Source organism: Rattus rattus, chromosome 11 (assembly GCF_011064425.1).
Source record: "Rattus rattus isolate New Zealand chromosome 11, Rrattus_CSIRO_v1, whole genome shotgun sequence".
Taxonomy (NCBI): domain Eukaryota; kingdom Metazoa; phylum Chordata; class Mammalia; order Rodentia; family Muridae; genus Rattus; species Rattus rattus.
The window spans coordinates 97,035,978-97,060,454 of record NC_046164.1 but is presented as its reverse complement, the minus strand read 5'-3'; the positions used below and the strand labels follow the sequence as shown (position 1 = coordinate 97,060,454).

At 38.0% G+C, this 24,477-nt stretch overlaps 1 protein-coding gene and 1 pseudogene across 3 annotated transcripts in view; both read right to left on the bottom strand.

Moving 5' to 3' along the window:
* Ccdc88a (coiled-coil domain containing 88A) overlaps nucleotides 1-24,477 on the bottom strand; it is a 160,564-nt gene that overhangs the window by 75,754 nt on the left and 60,333 nt on the right. For 2 of the 3 annotated variants that reach the window (XM_032916264.1, XM_032916263.1), the window contains exons 8-9: nucleotides 13,786-13,958; nucleotides 8,677-8,758 (exon numbers count right to left, since the gene is read on the bottom strand). In XM_032916264.1, the coding sequence (XP_032772155.1) occupies nucleotides 8,677-8,758; nucleotides 13,786-13,958 (255 nt within the window). Of the gene's footprint in view, nucleotides 1-8,676; nucleotides 8,759-13,785; nucleotides 14,299-24,477 lie in introns of those variants that run through there. The other variant, XM_032916262.1, reaches the window with a different exon arrangement.
* LOC116912274 lies at nucleotides 18,408-19,094 on the bottom strand (annotated as a pseudogene).

Below are 24,477 nucleotides of genomic sequence, written 5' to 3'. Positions count from 1 at the left end.
ACACACACACACACACAACACACACACACACACACACACTCTCTCTCTCTCTCTCCCACACACACACACAGACACACACAGACACACACAGACACACACACACACACACATCTACCTCTCGTTATTGAGAAGTGGAATAAGAGCCAGAGCATGTAAAACTTAAAATGACCCCTCCCTGGCTCACTCATCAAGGATAGTCTCAGTTTATGATCTTGGATACAGCTCTTGCCATCAAAAGGGCAGGCTAAGGTAGTTAGGGGAAACTACTAGCCTTACTCCAATCCTTGTCATTTATGACCTAGATACCCAAATAAAGGACAACGACATAGTGATTAAAAGTTTAGGAACTGAACCAGTCCTACAACTCTCTGCATCAAAATCCCGTGGGGAAGAAAGCTGGAATCTCAGAAGTGTGGAAAATCCTGAAAGCTCAGAAGAGATAACCACTTCTGCTCACATTCCTGACCCAAGAGAAACCTGCCTAGTGCCCTCTGTGCCTGTTGGGCACAGGAAACTAGGAGCAGTCAGGGGCAGGACCTTTTTGGTTTCTGCCTGTGCCCAGAGCTCAAAGCCAAAAGCCAGGAGCTCAGACACATCTGAGAGCAGAGGTAAGAAAGACCAACTTTTTTGCTCAAAGCACCAGCCTGGTGGCCTCAGGGCACACAAAGGCAGGAGGAATCTGGGACAGGACACTTTTGGTACCTGCCAGCCCCTGGAGCTGAAGCACTCCCACAGCTTGTTGTACCCAATTCCCATGGGAGAGAGAACTGTACTCTGAGAAGTTCAGACAATCATGAGAGCTCAGGGGAGACGACCACTTTTACATTCCTGGCCAAAGAAGAACCTGCCTAGTGCCCTCTGAATACAGGAATATAGAAGCAGTGAGCAACTGGAAGCTTTCGGCTTCTGCCTGAGCCCAGAGCTGAAAGCCAGTCAAGAGGAGCTCTGATACATCTGAGAGCAGAGGTAAGACTAACTCTTCTGCTCTAAGCTACCCATCTGTAAACCCAGGTGCAGGTCTCTGTTCCCAGATCCAGCTGAAAGAAAACAGGTCTATGGTAGTGCTGACACACAGGCTTACAGAACACTCAAGCCACTGTCAGACACAGCAAGACAAACTAACTCCAGAGACAACCTGACGGCAAGAGTCAAGTGCAAGAACCTATGGAATAGAAACCAAGACTATTTGGCATCATCAAAGCCCAGTTCTCCCACCAAAGCAAAAATTGGATATCCAAACACACTGGAAAAGTAAGATTTGGATTTAAAATCACACCTCATGATGATGACAGAGGACTTTAAGAAGGACATAATAAACTCCTTTAAAGAAATACAGGAAAACACAGGTAAACAAGTAGAAGACGATAAAGAGGAAAAAGAAAAATCCCTTAAAGAATTACAGGAAAACACAACCAAACAGATGAAGGAATTGGACAAAACCACTCAGGATTTAAAAATGGAAATAGAAACAATAAAGAAATCACAAGAGGAGACAACCTTGGAGATAAGAAAACCTAGGAAAGAGATCAGGAGTCATAGACACAAGCTTCACCAACAGAATACAAGAGATAGAAGAGAGAATCTCAGGGGCATAAGATACCATAGAAAACACTGACACAACCTTCAAAGATAATGGAAAATACAAAAAGCTCCTAATCAAAAACATCCAGGAAATCCAGGACACAATGAGAAGATCAAACCTAAGGGTAATAGGTATAGAAGAAAATGAATATTCCCAACTTAAAGGGCCAAGAAAAATCTTCAACAAAATCATAGAGGAAAACTTCCCCAACCTAAAGAAAGAGATGCCCATAATCATACAAGAAGCCTGCAGAACTCCAAATAGATTGGACCAGAAAAGAAATTCCTCCCGTCTCATAATAGTCAAAACACCAAACACACAAAACAAAGAAAGAACATTAAAGGCAGTAAGGGAAAAATGTCAAGTAACATATAAAGGCAGACCTATCAGAATTACACCTGACTTCTCAACAGAGACTATAAAAGCAAGAAGATCCTGGGCAGATGTCAAACAGAACCTAAGAGAACACAAATGCCACTCCAGGCTACTATATCCAGCAACACTCTCAATTAATAGAGATGGAGAAACCAAGAAATTCCATGATAAAATCAAATTTACATAATATCTTTCCACAAATCAAGCCCTCCAAAGATAATAGATGGAAAACGCAAACAACACAAGGAGGGAAACTACACCCTAGAAAAAGCAAGAAAGTAATCTCCCTGCTACAGAACCAAAAGAAGAGAGACACACAAACATAATTCCACCTCTAACAACAAAAATAACAGGAAAGACTAATCACTATTCCTTAGTACCTCTTAACGTCAATGGACTCAATTCCCCACTAAAAAGACACAGACTAACAGACTGGATACATAAAGAGGACCCAGCATTTTGCTGCACACAGGAAGAGACAAAGAGACAGACACTACCTCGGAGTAAAAGGCTGGAAAACAATTTTCCAAGCAAATGGTCCCCAAAAAGCTGGAGTAGCCATTTTAATATCAAATAAAATTGCATTTCAACCTAAAGTTATCAAAAAAGATAAGGAAGGACACTTCATATTCTTCAAAGGAAAAATACACTAAGATGAACTCTCAATCCTGAATATCTATGCTCCAAACACAAGGGCACCTACATTCATAAAAGAATAAAGCTCACAGCACACATTGCACCTCACACAATAATAGTAGGAGATTTCAACACCCCACTCTCATCAATGAACAGATCATGGAAACAAAAACTAAACAGAGACATAGAGAAACTAACAGAAGTTATGAACCAAATGGATTTAACAGACATTTATAGAATACTTCATCCTAAAACAAAAGAATTTACTTCTTCTCAGCACCTCATGGTACTTTCTCCAAAACTAACCATATAATCGATTACAAAAAAAGTCCTCAACAGGTAAAAGAAGTCTGAAATAATCCCATACATCCTATCTACAAGCCCTAGATCACCAGGGACTAAAGCTGGTCTTCAATAATAACAAAAAACCAGAAAGCCCACATATACATGGAAGTTGAACAACACTCTACTCAATGATAACTTGGTCAAGAAAGAAAAAAAGGAATTAAAGGCTTATTAAAATTTAATGAAAATGAAGATACAACATACTCAAACTTATGGGATATAATGAAACCAGTGCTAAGAGGAAAACTCATAGCTCTGAGTGCCTCCAAAAAGAAACTGGAGAGGACATACACTAACAGCTTGACAGCACACATAAAAGCTCTAGAACAAAAGGAAGCAAAAATACTCAAGAGGAGTAGATGGAAGGAAATAATGAAAGTCAGGGCTGAAATCAACCAAGTAGAAACAAAAAGAACTATACAAAGAATCAAGAAAATCAGGAGCTGGTTCTTTGACAATATCAACAAGATAGATAAACCCTTAGCCAGACTAAGCAGAGGGCACAGAGAGTGTATCGAAATAAATTAAGACCTGAAAAGGGAGACAACAACAGAATCTAGGAAAATGCAAAAAAAAAAAAAAATCAGATATTACTACAAAAGCCTATATTCAATAAAACTAGAAAATCTGGATGAAATGGAAAATTTTCTAGACAGATACCAGGTACCAAAGTTAAATCAAGATCAGATAAACCATCTAAACAACCCCATAACTCCTAAAGAAATAGAAGCAGTTATTAAAAGTCTCCCAACCGAAAAAAGCCCAGGACCAGATGGGTTTAGTGGAGAATTATATCAGACCTTCATAGAAGACCTCATACCAATACTGTCCAAACTATTCCACAAAATTGAAACAGATGGAGCACTATCAGATTCCTTCTATGAAGCCACAATTACTCTTATACCTAAACCACACAAAGACCCAACAAAGAAAGAGAACTTCAAACTAATTTCCCTGATGAATATCGAAGCAAAAATACTCAATAAAATTCTTCCAAACGGAATCCAAAAACACATCAAAACGATCATCCATCATGATCAAGTAGGTTTCATCCCAGGGATGCAGGGATGTTTCAATATATGGAAATACATCAGTGTAATCCACTATGTAAAAAGACTCAAAAGAAAAAAACCACATAACCATCTCATCAGATGCTGAGAAAGCATCTGAAAAAAATTCAACACCCCTTCATGTCAAAAGTCTCGGAAGGATCAGGCATTCAAGGCCCATACCTAAATATAGTAAAAGCAATATACAGCAAACCAGCAGCAAACATCAGACTATATGTAGAGAAACTTGTTGAAGCAATCCCACTAAATCAGGGACTAGACAAAACTGCTAATTCTCTCCCTACTTATTAAATATAGTACTCAATGTCCTATCCAGAGTAACCAGACAACAAAAGGATATAAATTAGAAAGGAAGAAGTCAAAACATCACTTTGCAGACGATATGATCGTTTACTTAAATGAACTCAAAAGTTCTACCAGAAAACTACTAAGCCTGATAAACAATGCAATAGTGACTGGATAAAAAATTAACTCAAACAAATCAGTAGCCTTCCTCTACCCAAAGGATAAACAGGCTGAGAAAGAAATTAGGGAAAAGCCACCCTTCATAATAGTAACATAAAGTACCTAGGTGTGACTCTAACCAAGCAAGTGAAAGATCTGTATGACAAGAATTTCAAGTCTCTTAAGAAAGAAACTGAAGAAGATCTGAGGATGGAAAGACTTCCCATGCTCATGGATTGGCAGGACTCATGTAGTAAAAACGGCCATTTTGCCAAAAGCAATCTACAGATTTAATGCAATTCCCACCAAAATTCCAACTCAATTCTTCAGAGTTAGAAAGAGCAATTTGCAAATTCATTTGGAATAACAAAAAACCCAGGACAGGAAACTATACTCAGCAATAAAAGAACATCTGGGGAATCACCATTCCTGACCTCAAGCTATATTCTAGAGCAAACGTGATAAAAACTGTATGGTATTGGTACAGAGACAGGTAGATAAGTGGAATAGAATTGAAGACCCAGAAATGAACCCACACACTTATGGTCACTGGATCTTTGACAAAGGAGCTAAAACTATCCAGTGGAAAAAAGATAGCATTTTCAACAAATGGTGCTGGTTCAAGTGGAGGTCAGCAGGTAAAAGAATGCAAATTGATCCATTCTTATTCCCCTGTACAAAGCTTAAGTTTAAGTGGATCAAGGACTTCCACATAAAACCAGACACACTCAAACTAATATCAGAAAAAGCGTGGGAAAGTCTCAAACATGTAGGCACTGGGGAAATTTTCCTGAACAGAACACCAATGGCTTATGCTCTAAGATCAAGAATCAACAAATTAGATACAGAAAATGTGGTACATCTACACAATGGAATATTACTCAGCTAACAAAAACAATGACTTTATGAAATCCATAGGCAAATGGATGGAACTGGAAAATATCATCCTGAGTGAGGTAACCCAATCACAGAAAAACACACTTGATATGCACTCATTGATAAGTGGCTATTAGCCCAAATGCTCGAATTATCCTAGATGCACAGAACACATGAAACTCAAGAAGGATGACTAAAATGTGGATGCTTCATTCCTTCTTTAAAAGGGGAACAAGAATATCCTTGGGAGGGAATACGGAGGCAAAGCTTAGAGCAGAGACTGAAGGAATACCCATTCAGAGCCTGCCCCACATGTGGCCCATACATATACAGCCACCAAACTAGATAAGATGGATGAAGCAAAGAAGTGCAGGCCGACAGGAGCCGGATGTAGATCTCTCCTGAGAGACACAGCCAGAACACAGCAAATACAGAGGCGAATGCCAGCAGCAAACCACTGAACTGAGAACGGGACCCCCGTTGAAGGAATCAGAGAAAGGACTGAAAAAGCTTGAAGGGCTCAAGACCCCATATGAACAACAATGAACAACAACCAACCAGAGCTTCCAGGGACTAAGCCACTACCCAAAGACTATACATGGACTGACCCTGGCTCCAACCTCATAGGTAGCAATGAATAGCCTAGTAAGAGCACCAGTGGAAGGGGAAGCCCTGGGTCCTGCCAAGACTGAACCCCCAGTGAACGTGATTGTTGTGGGGAGGGCGGTAATGGGGGGAGGATGGGGAGGGGAACACCCATAGAGAAAGGGAGGGGGAGGGGTTAGGGGGATGTTGGCCTGGAAACTGGGAAAGAGAATAATAATCGAAATGTAAATAAGAAATACCCAAGTCAATAAAGATGAAAATAAATAAATAAATAAATAAATAAATAAATAAATAAATAAATAAGAGGAAAAAGAAGGAAAAAAAAAAGAATCGACAAATTGAACCTCATAATACTGCAAAGCTTCTGTAAGGCAAAGGACACTGTCATTAGGACAAAATGGCAACCAAGATATTAGAAAAAGAACTTTACCAAGCTACATCCGATAGAGGGCTAATATCCAACACATACAAAGAACTCAAGAGGTTAGACACCACAGAGCCAAATAACCCTATTAAAACGGGGTACAGAGCTAAAGAAAGAATTCTCAACTGAGGAATATTGAATGGCTGAGAAGTACCTAAATAAATGTTCAATATCCTTAGTCATCAGGGAATTACAAATCAAAACAATCCTGAGATTCCACCTCACACCAGTCAGAATAGCTAAGATCAAAATCTCATGTGACAGTAGATGCTGGTGAGGATGTGGAGAAAGAATAACACTCCTTCACTGTTAGTGGGATTGCAGACTGGTACAACCATTCTGGAAATCAGTCTGGAGGGTCCTCAGAAAACTGGACATTGCACTACCTGAGGAACCAGCTATACCACTCCTGGGCATATACCCAAAAGATGCTCCAACATATAACAAAGACACATGCTCCACTATGTTTATAGCAGCCTTATTTATAATAGTCAGAGACTGGAAAGAGTCCAGATGCCCTTCAACAGAGGAATGGATACAAAAAATATGGTACACAATCGAGTACTACCTAGCTTCATGAAATTCATAGGCAAATGGATGGAACTAGAAAGTATTATCCTGAGGAAGGTAACCCAATCACAAAAAAACACACATGGTATGCTCTCACTGATAAATGGATAGTAGCCCAAAAGTTTGAATTACTCAAGACATACTCCACAGACCACATGAAGCCCAAGAAGAAAGATGACCAAAGTAAGGATGCTTCAGACCTTTTTAAAAGGGGGAATTCCTATTCATAGGAGGAGATATGGAGGCAGAGTTTGGAGCAGAGACTGAAGGAATGGCTGTTCAGAGCCTGCCCCACCTGGCGATCCAGTCCATATACATACAGCCACCAAAACTAGCCAAGAAATGCATGCTGACAGGAGCCTGATATAGCTGTCTCCAGAGAGGCTCGGCCAGAGCTTGTCAAATACAGAGGCAAATGCTAGCTACAAACTATTGAACTGAGAATGGGGTCCCCATTGCAGGAGTTAGAGAAAGGATTAAAAGAGCTGAAGGGGCTTGTAACCCCGTAAGAACAACCATACCAACCAGAGCTCCCAGGGACTAAATCACCATCCAAAGAGTACACATGGAACAGATCCATGGTTCTAGCTGTATATGTAACAAGAGGGTGGCCTCGTTGGGCACCAATGGGAAGAGAAGCCCTTGGTCCTGCCAAGGCTGAATACACCCTGCCCACTGCCCCCTCCCCCCATATATGTCAGGATGGGGTGAGAAGGTGGGAAAGGGGGGAGGGTGGTCGGGGAGGGGGAACTCTTATAGAAGAAGCGGGAGGAAGATGGGATAGGGGGCTTATGAACGGGAAACCGGGAAAGAGAAAGGGTTGAAATGTAAGTAAAAAATATCCAATAAAAAAAAAATTTAGAAAAAAAAGTTTAATCACTTCTTTAAAGAAATGAAAACAAAAAATCAAAAACACCCTTAAACTGTTACAAGGTTTTAAGTTTTAACATGTTAATTATATAAAATAATGGATTTTACTATGATATTTTACTTTTTTGAATTTGTTTATATTTTTGTGACAGGACTTCTCTGTATAGCCTGTGGCCATCATGGAACTCACTCCAGCCTGGCCTGGAAATCACAGAGATCCATCTACCTCTGCCTCCTAAGTGCTAGGATAAAAGGCTTGCTCCCCTCCTACCCAATATGCTGTGGCAATTTACATGTTTATAATTTGACCGTATTTACCAGTCTCTTTTATTCTTATACTCACTCTACTCTGTTCCCTTCTTCTCTATTGCTCAAAAAAAATCTTATTACCACTTGACTCAAGATGATGTAAAAAAGGAGACTAATGCATGAAAACATTTTGATATATACAATCTAATATAATCACTATGGGGAGAGCTAAAACCCATAAGCAGATCAATTTATAGTTCACAGAGGTGCTTAGGTAATACATAAAATAGAGGGACTTGGAACTACTCCAGTACAGAAAGATTACTTTGAATCCTGGAAGATTTTGAATAGTAAGGACAAAAGTCTAAAGATCTTGATTTCTAGCTTTGGCTCTGCATTTTGATAAAAGTACTAAAAGGTTATTTGACTTTACACAAATATATGAGGTAACTGGGCTTAAAGTATTGAAATCATAGCCATAAATTACAAGGAGGAAACTCAATTTCCAACTACTTCACACTTCAGTATAAACAATCTAGGTACAAAAAAAAACAAACAAAAAAAAACAAAAAAAAAAAAAAAAAAAAACCAAAACCAAAACCAAAACCAAAAACAACCTAAGTACCAACCTCCTGTTGTAGCCTCTTCAATTCCACTTCCATTTGTTCAAGTTCTTGTTTACAGTCCAGTAACTGCTCAGTCTTTTCTTCCCTTGAATGCCAAAAGATATTTATTAGAGGATAAATGTACTACTTACAGAGTCTGGGATCATCACAACATTAATACACAGAGATGACCATTTCTTAACTGCGTGTTGCAGATGGCTCAGCAGCTAAGAGCAGCTGCTGTGCTGCAGAGGGCAAGGGTTAAGTATCCAGCACCAGCATGGTAGCTCACAGCTGTCTGTAGCTCCATTTCTAAGGAATCCAATGCCTTCTAGCCTCTGCAGAAACTAGTACACATCAATAATATGCACACTTGCAGAGAAGTGTAAGTAAAAATAAGTAATCTTTGTTGGACACCTCTATTTAATCCCAGCACTAAGAAGGCAGAGGCAAGTAAATCTCTGAGTTCAAGCTCAGCTGGCTCGTTGCAGCAGTTTCCAGGGCTTTACAGTAGTTACTGTTACAAAACAAAACCCAAAGTGAGTGGAGTTATTAGCCATAACTAACAACACCGGGAAGGAATAAAGCAAGAAAAAGACACTGTGAATAGGGGATTAGATGCTATCAAACTTCCACCAATGACATTAAAAGACTTATGCAGTAACTACTGTCCTATAGTTTATTATAGACTTTTTAAAAGTTCTTTAATCTTTTTTATTATAGTTCAGTCATTATCCTTATCCAGGCACACGCTTTGACTGTTCCTCATATTATATACTTTCTATTTCATCTTCCCTATCTCACCCTTCTTTGTCCTCTCCTACTCTGCATAATCAACAGCAATTAAGCATGATGTTTTTATCAAATACTGTGTATGAGCAGTTGCTATAAGGATTCCAAACTATTTTCTACATTTAAAATGGCTGAAAGAAAACCATACACTTACAATTTGCCATATGTATACCTAAAATCTCTACTTCATATTGCTTAACACATTGTAACATATGTACATACATATACATAAATGTTATATATATATATACACATATATATATACACACACACATTGACTCACTGTGTAATGCTGGCTAGCCAGGAGCTCACTATGTAGAACAAGCTAGCCTCAGTGAGATTCACCTATGTCTGCCCTTCAAGTGCTCAAATTAAAGGCATGTACTACCATGTTCAGCAATATCTCAATTTTTATTAATTCTGTCTCTTTGAATTGCTTTATCTCTTCTGTATCTCCATCACAGCCAACCTTCTTAAAGTAAGCCATCCTTACTATTTTCTGCCTTCGGTTCTAATAAAAGAATGTACTGTATAAAGTAGCCTACTTACACACACACACACACACACACACACACACACACACACACACACACACACACACACACACACACATATATATACTCATCTGCTTTCCTGTATCCAAAACCCACAAAACTCTTAATGGCAGAGGTATTTCCTTTGATTAAAGAAATAAAATTTATTAAGTAGGTTTCAGTTTTTAATATAATGAATAATGCTTTATTTAGTGGAGTCATTATTAAAAAGCCTGTATTATATGACTGGAAAATGTTTCTAAAAGGAAAATACAGTCCTTAATTTCCCTGATATCTACTGTCGAACTGCCCTGCTGAAAGATTATAACATCCCGCAGAGAATAAAGGTGTCTATCTATGGCCAGCAAGATGGCACAACAGGTAAAATGAGTACTGCTCTCATGTGTAACGACCTGAGCTTGATCTCCAGGATCCACGTCATGAAAGAACCAGTTCCTCCTCTGATTTTTATACGTACACTGTGTGAAGGTTTGCATATGCTTGGCCCAGGAAGCAGCACTATTAGAAGGTGTGGCCTTGTTGGAGAAAGTGCTCCTCCTAGGATATTCAGTCTGTTCCTGGCTTCCTTCGGGTGAAGATGTAGAACTCAGCTCCTCCTGCACCATGCCTGCCTGGATGCTGCAATGCTGCCATGCTCCCTCCTTGATGATAATGGACTGAACCTCTGAACCTATTAGGCAGCCCCAGTTAAATATTGTTTTTTATAAAACTTACATTGGTCATGGTGTCTGTTTACACCAATAAAATCCTAACTAAGACAGAAGTTGGTACCAAGGCCTGAGGGTATTGCTGTGATAGGCCTGACCATGCTTTTGTTTGGAAGAATGTGGACTTTAGGACTTTGGATTTGGAAAGCAGTGGAAAGCTTTAATTGGAGTTGGCTTACAGGTTCAGAAGTTCAGTCCATTATCATCAAGGCAGGAGCACGACAGCATCCAGGCAGGCGTGGTGCAGGAAGAGCTGAGTTCTACATCTTCACCCGACGGAAGCCAGGAACAGACTGAGCATCCTTAGGCAGGTAGGAAGAGGGTCTCCAAGCCCACCCCACAGTGACACACTTCCTCCAACAAGGCCACACCTTCTAATAGTGCCACTCCCTGGGCCAAGCATATGCAAACCATTACACTATGGCATATGTGTGCACAGCACACAATGCACTCTACACTAATAATAAATAATTTTTAAAAGGTAGTCATATACAAAACAATTTAAGAGGTTAAAATGTCATTGATTTATTTTCAAATACTAAGAAGTGCTACTCTTATTTGTAAATTATTAGCCTCTATGTATTTTTTGTCCCATTTATTTATTTTTTCAAGGAGGGAGGTTGAGTGTCACAATGTACAAATGCAAGTCAGAGGACAACTTGAATGAGAAGGTTCTCTCCTTCCACCTTGTGGAAGATTCAGCCTGTCAGACTTAGCCCTTTTATTCTTTAACTTTCTGTAAGTTTGTCTTTTTATAGGTTATAAGTTACTGCTTTTGTCATCCATAAGATACCAGTTACATGCTATATAACATGGAGAAACCTGGAATACATCATGTTAAACAAGAAGGTTATACATTATATGTTCTAGTTATATGAGTGTCAAAAATAGGCAAACCCATGGAAATATAAGAGATTAGCCATTGCTAAGATCTGAGGGCAAAGAAGATGATCAAAGACACTTTTATTCAGTTATTGTACTTTTCCACATAATTACTGCACAACCTAAAAACCTATTCAATTGTACACTTTAAAGGATAAATTGTCAGATACTGAATTTCATCTTAGTAAATAAGTATTTTTTTAACAAAATAATATTATAGAAACTCCAAAACATGAAATCAATTGTACCAGGAAGATCAATAACGTCTTTAATAATATTAACTATGGTATAAAGTTTTTAACTTAAGAATTATTTATTCCATCTAATCATAAATTATATTTTTACTTTATAAATCAATAATCAATTAATTATTTGGTAAAACCAATTATATTATCTGGCATTACTCTTAAATGAGCATGTATCAATTGATAGTAAAAAACAATATTCTAATTATTTATTTTAGTTTCCATTAGGTATAAAGCAATCTAGACCTCTTTTTAAAAAAAAAAAAAAATCAAGATTTCTGCAGCTAATCCACTGTCCCCTTTATAAGGAAAGAAACCCTTACTACATGCCACCTTAAGAAATATACAGAAGAAAACATTTTTAAAGAAATTATATGGGCTTTAATTAAATACTAGTGACTGAACATACTTGCTACATGCATCTGGTATCTTCACTCACTTAAAAATATCCACTTACATTTTCAAATCATTACATATGAAACCAATTTTTGTCAATCTTCTTAAGATTGTTTGAATTTTTAATATATTCCAAGGCCAAGTAAATTCTATTTGAAAATTAAATTCTAACATAATGCAAAATGTTAAATGAATTCACATCACTACAATTCTAATTGCACACTTCAGCTAAAGACTAGAGAAGATTGGGCTAAATTACATGGAAAGAACTAGTGTTCACTGTTTAGGCTCTCCATTAGCTGCCAGTCAAACTAATAACAGCAATCTCTTCCCTAATTTTCCTGGTGCAGCTGTTTATAGAATATCCTGGGCGTATCCACTTCAATAGACACATAATAATGCAGACATCCACAAATGAAAGCTGTATTTTTTGTTTTCAAAATTTTTTACAGCAGACTATTTAATATTTTTTCTACCTTGCATATCCATTTCACTTTTCTAAGTTAGTTTAAATAATCAATAAACAAATAACTATACTGTGTATTTAAATTTAAAGTCTACATTCTGAAGCTCAAATTCCAGGAAAACAAATTTTTAAAAGGAGAAAATGCATAAATCAAAAATCTTTTGTTCTCCTTAAAGAACAAAATTCAAAGTCTTCAGCAAAGACTGGTCATGCTTTTACTTGTAGTTCACTCCAGAATGAATATGTAAAATTTATACTGTATTTTTTATAATGAGCTTTAATAACTGAGTAAGTAGGGTTTTTTTTTATCTGTATTAACTTGAGTATTTCTTATTTACATTTCGATTGTTATTCCCCTTCCCAGTTTCTGGGCCAACATCCCCCTAGTTCCTCCCCCTCCCCTTCTATATGGGCTTCCCCTCCCCATCCTCCCCCTAACAACCATGTTCACTGGGGATTCAGTCTTGGCAGGACCAAGGGCTTCCCCTTCCACTGGTGCTCTTACTAGGATATTCATTGCTACCTATGCAGTTGGAGCCCAGCGTCAGTGACTTAGTCCCTGGAAGCTCTGGTTGGTTGGGATTGTTGTTCATATGGGGTCTCGAGCCCCTTCAAGCTCTTCCAGTCCTTTCTCTGATTCCTTCAACGGGGGTCCCGTTCGTAAGTAGGTTTTTTTTTTTTAGTGCTAATAAATACTGAATATTTTACTAAGTAGATAACTGGCATTTCAATGACTTAATATAGGCAATATGTATAAAATTATTTTGTGATATCATATGCCAACAATTCAGTCTTTGAAAACAACATTGTCATTATTACTATTATTATTGAGACAGGGTTTCACATAGCCTAGGCTAAGCTTACACTTACTTTGTACCTGAGGATGCCTGTAAATTGCTGGGATTCTCCTGCTTAACCCTACTTGAGTACTGGGCTTATGAGCAAATTTTTCTCATTTTGACAAACACTAATAAAAGGTGTGACTTAGGTTAACAATTGAGGACAACTATTCTATTGTCATATTTAAAATACTGTTAAGGTCATCCTTGTGACCACATTATTTCAATGAATATTGAAAATCAGAGACTTACAATTCCTGCCTAAGTCTTCGGATCTTGGCCTTAGCATCAGCCAGTTCCACTGAGAGATGCTGTCGACTTTCTGTTCGCTTCATGCCTGGAGAACCACAGGGCGACTGTGCAGATGAAGAGGCATGGGGTAGAAAATGAACACCATCTCGCTCTTCAGAGAGTTCTATAATAGTCTAAGAATTAAAGGGCAAACAAAGCATCAATGTTAGTGCTCCAGACATCAGTGACCTATACACAGCAGCATTAATCACTCACTAGGTATTCTACAAAATAAACTCACTGATCAAAAGCATCATAACTTTGACAAGTGTGGTGGTACAAGCCCTTAACCCTGGCCCCGGGAATCAGAGACAGATGCATGTGGATGAGTGTGAGTTTGAGATCAGCCAGTCTAACTAGCAAGTTTCCTGTCAGCCAGGGCTACATTCAAAACAAAGAACAATAACAAAAACATTCTAACTTTGTCAGATTTGCTGCCATTTTAAATTTTATTCAACAGTTCAAGCATGAGCTACTTAGCAATAACATTAAAATACATCAATGATTTCTTTTCTCTCTATATATATTTTTATAAAAGAAATCACTTATGACAAAATAATTAGATAACAACTGTTGGAACAACATAAAAGACACAGAAAAGAAAACCAAAGAGTAATTTATTTATATCCAATTATGATAGCCAATAGCACAAGTGGGTATTTAATAAAAATTGAAACAGCTCAAAAAATTCAGTTCTTTAGTCACATGTTTTAAGTACAAAATAGGTATCTGTCTACTAGTTGTTATGATGCTGGATAGCCTAAAATATGATCTTGCCACTACTGCAGAATTGGGCAATACTGTTTTAGAAGTTACAGTCCTAGCTGAAGCAATCTCTAGAGAAGGTAAGAACTTAGAAGTTGTTCCCCCCCCCCTTGGAGGTCAGATGACTGAGGCACAAAAATTGTATATGCTTACACAAGTAGCTAAAAGTCATGTTGCTATTACACTACTAACTGTTCCTTTCATGCTTTATAATACTGCACTATTTCCCATCTCAAAGCTTCTCCAATTCCTTTCTCCAAAGTGTCTCTGTGGGGCACAATCCTTGTTTTCTTAAATCTTTGCTTTATAGATTAAGTATGTAGCTAATTTATATTTTATACAACCACGTTGCACCATTCTTCTAATTTTCCTTCTTCTTTACTAGTAAATTGTTTCATTCTATACCTTTTGTTTTTGTTAGTTTGTTTTATTTAAATTTTCTCAGGCAAATGGGCCTATCTTGTAAGGCAGTTTTAACCGTCCCCCAGACATACAGGTGGTGTTACTATTTTGGGACCATAGAGTTGCCACTCTTATTCCTCATCACTTGTTCTTTGATATTTTTTTAGACATTTGTTCATTTTATTTTATATATAAGTGTTTTGTCTGAATGTACGTGTACCGTATGCACACCTTAGTGCCCATGGAAATCAGAACATGGTATTAGACCCCCGAGAACTCAAGAGTTATGGATAGATGAGTTACGGATAGATGAGTTATGGATAGATGAGTTATGGATAGATGAGTTATGAATAGATGAGTTACGGATAGATGAGTTACGGATAGATGAGTTATGGATAGATGAGTTATGGATAGATGAGAACCACCACATGGGTGCTGAGACTCAAACCTGGGTCTTCCACATGAGCAAAAAGTGCTCTTCAATACTGCGCCATCTCTCTAGCTCCATTTTTGTTGTTGTTGTTTTAACCAGATGCCAGGATTCATTTCTTTGTCCTTGGGAAATATTTCAGCACCTCTGTCTTCCACCTTGCAACTACTACTTTCTTAAACTAGAGAGTACCTCCCAATTCTTTGTCTCTCTACAAATCCATGTCTATTTATTCAATAAACGTAAGTTTCTCTAGTACAGAAACCAACCCCTTTGTAGTAGGTTCCTTTACTATCATTGCTCCTATGTGACCATGTCTACCCATTTTTATCCTTCAACCATCTCCTTTGGCCAATATAAGAGATTATTTTTAACTACTGTATAGTTCCTTCTCAGTCTACAACTAGAGCTACCCCTTTTCTCTCTTCTCGTCCCTTTCCTTTGCTTTTCTTACTTTTTTTCTTCCCAGATAAGTTTTCTTTGTGCAGTCCTGGCTGTCCTGGAACTTGCTCTGTAGACTTGGCCTCGAACAGAGATTCTCCCCTGCCTCTGTCTCCCAAGTGCTGGGATTAAAAGCATCACCTGACACAGTTTTCTTGTGTCCTTTCTTGTTTTTAATTTTAAACTATCATTCTTACTGTCTGACAATGACTTATACTTTTTTTCTGTAATATTCTCCCAAAGAGATTTCATTCAGCACTATGTTTTTCAGTAATGTTCTATCTAATTTAGACATAAGAAACTAAGGATTATATATTATTTGTGTACCAAAGTCACACAAACAATGATACAATATGTACAATGGTACAATCACAATTAGATTCAAATTGATACATGTGTTTTAAATGTGATTTCTGTATAAATGCTAAAATACATTTTTATGAAATAAAATTCAAGTTAAACTACAGCCATATATTTCATTTTGGTTTTCTTCTTTGTTTTTTTGTATGCAGGAAGGGTTCTATATAGCCCAGACTGGTCTCAAACTTGGTATATAGCTAAGGCTGGCTTTGAACTCCAGAACACCCTACCTCTACCTCCTTTGTTCTGAGATTACAGGTATACAGCATCATGTGTAACTTTTTTTTTAAAGATTTATTTATTTATTATATATAAGTACACTGTAGCTAGCTGTCTTCATAAACACCAGATCTTACTACAGATGGTTGTGAGCCACCATGTGGTTGCTGGGATTTGAACTCATGACTTTCGGAAGAGTAGTCAGTGCTCTTCACCACTGAGCCATCTCTCCAGTCCCATGTGTAACTTCTTGATTCCACTTCTAAAGTGACAGTAGTTACAGTATTATAGTAAACAAGTAACATTTAACAAACATTTGATTCCAACATGAACATATTAGTACTTAATTATATAGTAGGCTTTATGTATACTTGCAAATAAGGAAGCTTTTTCCCTCAATAAAACAGAAATCCTTTTTGTTGCTCCTTCTTAGTATCTTTCATCAATCCATCTAGCATAGTATGTATAGAGCACAAGAAAACGTAGTAAAAAAATATTTAACTAAGTAATATACAAGTAATGCAGAACCAGGAAAAGTGCAGCTATCCATGATGGTATAAGCCAATAATCAATAGTCAGGGCAGCTTGAAGATATACTTTATTGGGCATGGTCAAAATATAATGTAATAATATACAAATAGGACATGATGCTCTGTTTAAAGCAAGGCTTTCATTAAAAAGTGGTTTACTTTTACTAACATTTAAAGATAAACTGGCTTAATAAACACAGATTCTGTTTTACAAAGGTAAATTCTAGCGTTTTTTATGGAAATTTGGGTTTTTATTACATGGAGAAAATAATTCTTTTTTGAAAAATAATTTTATTTTTCTTGGAATTTTATGTATTTACATTTCAAATGTTATCTCCTTTCCCCCGTCTCCCATACCCCCCGCCTCTCCTCCTGCTTCTATGAGGATGCCCCCATTCCCACACACCTACTATAACTTCAACGCTACATGGGGAAATAAGCCTTCATAGGACGAGGGCTTTTCCTTCCACTGATGCTGGACAATGCCATCCTCTGTCAAATATGTGACTGGAGTCATAGGTCCCTCCATGTGTACACATTGGTTGGTGGTTTAGTCCCTGGGAGCTCTGATGGGGTTTGGTTGATTGATATTATTCTTCCTATGGTTTTGCAAATCCCTTCAGCTCCTTTAGTCTTTTTTCTAATTCCTCCATCGGGTCTACATGCTCAGTCCAACAGTTAGCTGCAATCATCCTCATCTGTACATGGAGGGCTCTGGCATATCTGGCTCCTATCAGCAAGTTCTTCTTGGCATCAGCAACAGTGACTGGGTTTGTTGGCTGAATGTATATGGGCTGAATCCCCAGTTGGGAGAGTCTCAGAATGGCAATTTTTTAAGTCCCTGCTCCACTCTTTCCTCCTGTGAGTATTTTGTTCTCCCTTCTAAGAAGGAATGAAGCATCCACATTTTGGTCTTCCTTCTTGGTCTTAATATAATCTGTGAATATTTTCTTAGGTATTCCAAGCTTTTGAGCTAATATCTACTTACAGTGAGTACATATCATGTGTGTTCTTTTGTGACTGGGTTACCCCACTCAGGATGATACTTGCTAGTTCCATCCATTTGCATATGAATTTCATGAAGTCATTGTTTTTAATAGCGGAGTACTATTCCACTGTATAGATATACCACATTTTCTATATCTATTCCTCAGTTGAAGGGCATCTGGAATCTTTCCAGTTCGTGGCTATTATAAATAAGGCTGCTATGAACATAGAGTAGCATGTGTCCTTGTTATACGTTGGAGCATCTTTTGGGTGTATACCAGGAATGTTTAGCTGGATCCTCAGGTAGTACTGTGTCCAATTTTCAGAGGAACCTCCAGACTGATTTCCAGAGTGGCTGTACCAGCTTGCAAGCCCACCAACAATGGAGGACTTCCTCTTTCTCCACATCCTCACCAGCACCTGATGTCACCTTTGTTTTTATTTTTGACAAGGACAAAGGCTTGTTTTATTTTAATGACTGATCCACGTGAGGCCACAGCCTGGCCACTATGTACAGACACGAGGGAAGCTTCATTTCTTGGTCTCTTCCTCCTTGGACAGAGTCTTGATGATCTCTTCCTTCTTGGCTTGGAGGCGCTCCTCCGGTGCTTTCGTGCTTCCTTGGTCTTGGACCTGCGGGCCTCAGCCTGGTCAGCCAGTAGCTTCTTGCCGGTCTTGTCTGCCTTCAGTTTGTGGATATGCTCCATGAGAATCCGCTTGTTTTTGAACACATTCCCTTTGACCTTCAGGTACAGGCTGTGATACATATGGCGGTCAATCTTCTTAGATTCCCAGTATCTCCTGAGAAGCCAGCGCAGGATCCGCATCCTTCTCATCCAGGTCACCTTCTCGGGCATCCGAGCGTTGGCGGTACTCTTCCTCTTCCCTATGCCCATATGCCTGCCCTTCCGTCGGGCCAAGGTGTTCTTCCGGCATCGAGCCCGGGAATGGACAGTCACAGGCTTCCGGATGATCAGGCCATCTTTGATCAGCTTCCTGATCTGTTGACCGGAGTTGGCATTGGCGATTTCGTTGGTTTCATTGGGGTCCAACCAGACTTTCTTTTTACCCCAGCAGAGGACGCTAGAGGCAAGCCTCTTCTGTAGCCTAAGCATACTCATGGCTGCAGACGCAGCAGCGAAAGGAAAGACGTCACCTAAGTTTTTGATCACGCCATTCTGACTGGTATAAGGTGGAATCTCAGAGTTATTTTGATTTGCATTTCCCAGATGACTAAGGATGTTGAACATTTCTTTAGGTACTTGTCAGCCATTTGATATTCCTCAGCTGAGAATTCTTTGTTTAGCTCTGTCCCTCATTTTTTAATAGGATTATTTGAATCTCTGAAGTCTAACTACTTGAGTTCTTTGTATATATTAGCTATTAGTCCTCTATTGATTGTAGGATTAGTAAAGACTTTTCCCAATCTGTTGGTTGCCACTTTGTCCTATTGAGAGCATCCTTTGCCTAACAGAAGCTTTGCAATTTTATGAGGTCCCATATGTCAATCTTAGAGGATAAGCCATTGGTATTCTGCTCAGGAAAATTTCCCCTGTGCCTATGTGTTTGAGGCTCTTCCCTACTTTCTCTTTTTTTAGTTTGAGTGTATCTGGTTTTATGTGGAGGTCTTTGATCCACTTGGACTTGAGCTTTGTACAAGGCAATAAGAATGGGTCAGTTTGCAATCTACTACATGCTGACCTCAAGTTCAACCAGCACCATTTGCCTTTTTGCCATTGGATGGTTTTAGCTCCTTTGTCAAAGATCAGGTGACCATTGTTGTGTGGGTTCATTTCTGGGTCTTTAATTATATTCCACTGATCTACCTGCCTGTCTCTGTACCAATATGGTGCAGTTTTATTATGAATGCTCTGTAATACAGCTTGAGGTCAGGGATGGTGATTCCCCAAGAAGTTCTTTTATTGGTGAGAATAGATTCACTATCCTGGGTTCTTTTGCTTTTCCAAATGAATCTGCAAATTGCTCTTTCTAATTCTATGAAGAATTGAGTTGGAATTTTAATGGGGATTGCATTGAATCTGTAGATTGCTTTTGGCAAGATGGCAATTTTTTGCTATATTAATCCTGTTAATCCATGTATATGAGAGGTCTTTCCATCTTCTGAGGTCTTCTTTAATTTCTTTCTTCAGAGACTTGAAGTTCTTGTCATACAGATCTTTCACTTGCTAGGCTAGAGTCACACTGAGGTATTCTTTATATTTGTGACTACTTGAAGAGTGTCACTTCCCTAATTTTTTTCTCAGGCTGTTTATCCTTTGAGTAGAGGAAGGCTACTGATTTGTTTGAGTTAATTTTATATCCAGCCACTTTACTGAAGTTGTTCATCAGCTATAGAAGTTATCTGGTGGAACTTTTGGAGTCACTTAAGTATACTCTCATATCATCTGCAAATCGTGATATTTTGACTTCTTCCTTTCCAATTTGTATCCCTTTGACCTCCTTTTGTTGTCTACTTGCTCTGGGTAGGACTTCAGGTACCATATTGAATAAGTAGGGAGAGAGTGCGTAGCCTTGTCTAGTCCCTCATTTTAGTGAGATCGCTTCAAGTTTTTCTCCATTTAGTTTGATGTTGGCTACTAGTTTGCTGTATATTGCTTTTACTATGATTAGGTATGGGCCTGATCTTTCCAACACTTTTACCATGAGGGGGTGTTGAATTTTGTCAAATGCTTTTTCAGCATCTAATGAGATAATCATGTGAGGTTTTTTTCCTTTAAAGTTTATTTACATACTGAATTATGTTGATGGTTTTCCGTATATTGAACCATCCTTGCATCCCTGGGATGAAGCCTACTAATCATGGGGAAGGATCGTTTTGGTGTGTTCCTGGATTCCATTTGGCAGAATTTTATTTAGGATTTTTGCATTGATATTCATGAGGGAAACTGCTCTGAAGTTCTCTTTCTTTGTAGGGTTTTTGTGTGATTTAGTTATAAGTGTAACTGTATCTTCAAAGAATAAATTGGATAGTTTCTATTTTCCTTCTGTTTCTATTTTGTAGAATAGCTTGAAGAGTAATGGTATTAGGTCTCCTTTGATGGTCTGGTAGAATTCTGCACTAAACCCATCTGTTCCTGGACCTTTTTTAGTTGGGTGACTTTTAATGACTGCTTCAATTCCTTTAGGGGTTATGAGACTGCTTAGATGGTTTATCTGATGCTGATTTAACTTTGATACCTGTTATCTGTCTAGAAAACTGTCAATTTTATCCAGATTTTCCAGTTGTGTTAAGTATAGGCTCAGGCTCTCTCTCTCTCTCTCTCTCTCTCTCTCTCTCTCTCTCTCTCTCTCTCTCTCTCTCTCTCTCTCTCTCTCTCTGCCCTCTGGTTAGTCTGGCTAAGGGCTTATCCATCTTGTTGATTTTTTCAAACAACCAGCTCCTGGTTTGTTGATTCTTTGTATAGCATTTTTTTTTTTTGTTTCTACTTGGTTGATTTCAGCCCTGAGTATGAATTATTTCCTGCTGTCTACTTCTCTTGGGTGAATTTCCTTCATTTTTTTTTCCTAGAGTTTTCATGTATGCTGTCAAGCTGCTAAAGTATGCTCTCTCCAATTTCTTTTTGGAAGCACTCAAAGCTATGAATTTGCCTCATAGAACTGCTTTCATTGTATCCCAGAAGTTTGAGTATGTTGTGCCTTCATTTTCATTATATTCTAGTAAGTCTTTAATTTCTTTATTTCTTCCTTGACCAAGTTGTCATTGAGTAGAACATTATTTAGCTTCCATGTGTATGGGGACTTTCTGATATTATTATTGAAGACCAGCCTTAGTCCCTGGTGATCTGATAGAATGCATGGGGTTACTTCAATCTCCTTGTATCAACTGAGGCCTCTTTTGTCACCAATTATAAGGTCAATTTTTTTTGAAAAGGTGTCATGAAGTGGTAAGAAGATGTTATATTGTTTTATTTTAGGATGAAATGTCCTATAGATGTGTTAAACCCATTTGGTTCATATTTTCTTTTAGTTTCACTGTGTTTCAGTTTAGGTTCTGTTTCTATGATCATTGATCAGAGAGGTGTGTTGAAGTCTCCTACTATTATTGTGTGTGGTATAATGCATGCTTTGAGCTTTAGTAAAGTTTCTTTTATGAATGTGGGTGCACTTGAGTTTCAAGCATAGATGTTCAGAATTGAGAGTTCATTTTGGTAGATTTTTCCTTTTATAAGTATAAAGTGTCCTTCCTTATCTTTTTTGATAACTGTTGGTTGAAAGTTGATTTTTTTTTTTTTTTTCCCGGAGCTGGGGACCGAACCCAGGGCCTTGCGCGTGCTAGGCAAGCGCTCTACCGCTGAGCTAAATCCCCAACCCGAAAGTTGATTTTATTTGATATTAAAATGGCTACTCCAGCTTTCTTGGGACCATTTGCTTGGAAAAAATTTTCCCAGCCTTTTACTCTGAGGTAGTGTCTGTCTTTGTAACTGATGAGCATATCCTGTATGCAGCAAAATACTGGGTCCTGTTTATGTATACAGTCTGTCAGTCTAAGTCTTTTTATTGGGGAATTGAGTCCATTTCTGTTAGAGATGTTAAGGACTAGTGATAGTTTAGTGTTATTTTTGCTGTTAAAGATGGAATTATGCTTGTGTGGCTATCTTCTTTTAGGGTTTGTTGAAAGAAGATTACTTTCTTGCTTTTTCTAGGGTATAGTTTCCCTTCTCTTGTTGGAGTTTTCCATCTATTATCCTTTGGAGTGCTGGATTTGTGTGAAGATATGGTGTAAATTTGGTTTTGTCATAGAATATCTTAGTTTCTCCATCTATCTTAATTGAAAGTTTTGCTGGATATAGTAGCCTGGGCTGGCATTTGTTTTCTGTTGGGGTCTGTATGACATCTATCCAGGATCTTCTGGCTTTCATAGTCTCTGTTGAGAAGTCTGGTGTAATTCTGATAGGTCTGCCTTTATATATTACTTGACCTTTTTCCCTTACTGCTTTTAATATTCTTTCTTTTGTGCACTTGGTGTTTTGACTATTATGTGACAGGTGGAATTTCTTTTCTGGTCCAATCTATTTGGAGTTCTCTAGGCTTCTTGTATGTTCATGGGCATTCTTTAGGTTAGGGAAGTTTTCTTTTATAATTTTGTTGAAGCTATTTACTGGCCTTTAAGTTGGGAATTTTTGTTCTCTTCTATACCTATTATTCTTAGGTTTGGTCTTCTCATTTTGTCTTGGATTTCGTGAATGTTTTGGGTTAGGAATTTTTTGCTTTTTGCATTTTCTTTGACTACTTTGTCAATGTTTTCTATGGTATCTTCTGCCTCTGAGATTTTCTCTTCTATCTCTTGTATTCTGTTGGTGATGCTTCCATCTATGACTCCTGATCTCTTCCCTAGATTTTCTATCTCCAGGGTTGTCACCCTTTGTGATTTCTTTATTGTTTCTATTTCCATTTTTAGATCCTGGGTGGTTTTGTTTAATTCCTTCACCTGTTTGGTTGTGTTTTTCTGTAATTCTTTAAGGGATCTTTGTGTTTTCTCTTTAAGGGCTTCTACTGTGTTGTCCTGTATTTCTTTAAGGGAGTTATTTATGTCCTTCTTAAAAGTCCTATATCATCATCATGAGATGTGATTTTAAACCCAAATCTTCCTTTTCTGGTGTGTTTGGATACCTAGCATTTGCTGTGCTGGGAGAACTGGGTTCTCATGATGCAAAGTAGTCTCAGTTTCTGTTGCTTAGGTTCCTGCGCTTGCCTCTTGCCATCTGGTTATCTCTGATGTTAGTTGGTCTTGATGTCTCTGACTGGAGGTTTTCTCTCCTGCGGGCCTGTGATCATTGGAGCTGGCACTCCTGGCAGTGGAGCTCTCTGCAGGCAGGTGTTATGTCTGAGGTCTGTGAAACAGTCCTGGCTCTGGGCCAAGAAAACTATTCTTAAAAGGGATTTTAATCCTGTTTTAAAATCTTTTAAGAATGGTTGAACACATATGAATTACATTTGCTACCTTTATATCTTATACTTAAAATGCTTGTACCTATATATGTACCTATATACTTACAGATGTGAGTGTATCTGAGGCTTGATAACTGTGTACCTAAGTTTTGCCATGACATTATGGAAATTTGCCATAGGAGGGACATAAGTGTAATTTATGCAATAATAAAAAGTAAGCAGTCCTTTTATGTAATATGTATTGCATCTAGATCTTAAATGGTCAAAAAATTCTTGGTCTTTTTTTCAGTTTTATTCACTACCACTCAGAGAAAAGGACTATATTGTTTGTAGTTAGTTCTGCTATTTGAAACATGGTCTATATGTATTTGCTTTATTTAAATAAATATTGTTCCTATTTTATATGTGAGATTCATTTGTTCAATACAAGTTATTTATGGTGACTATTACTGTTTTCGAAACCTGTAAGAGGTCTAAATCTAAAATGATTCTAAATTTCTTTTTGATAGTTAACTAAGTACACAAAAAAACTTAAATACATTGCTGGCCTCTTCCTATAATTTGTTCCTCCACTATACATTTTTCCTAAATTACAAAGTTTAGAATACT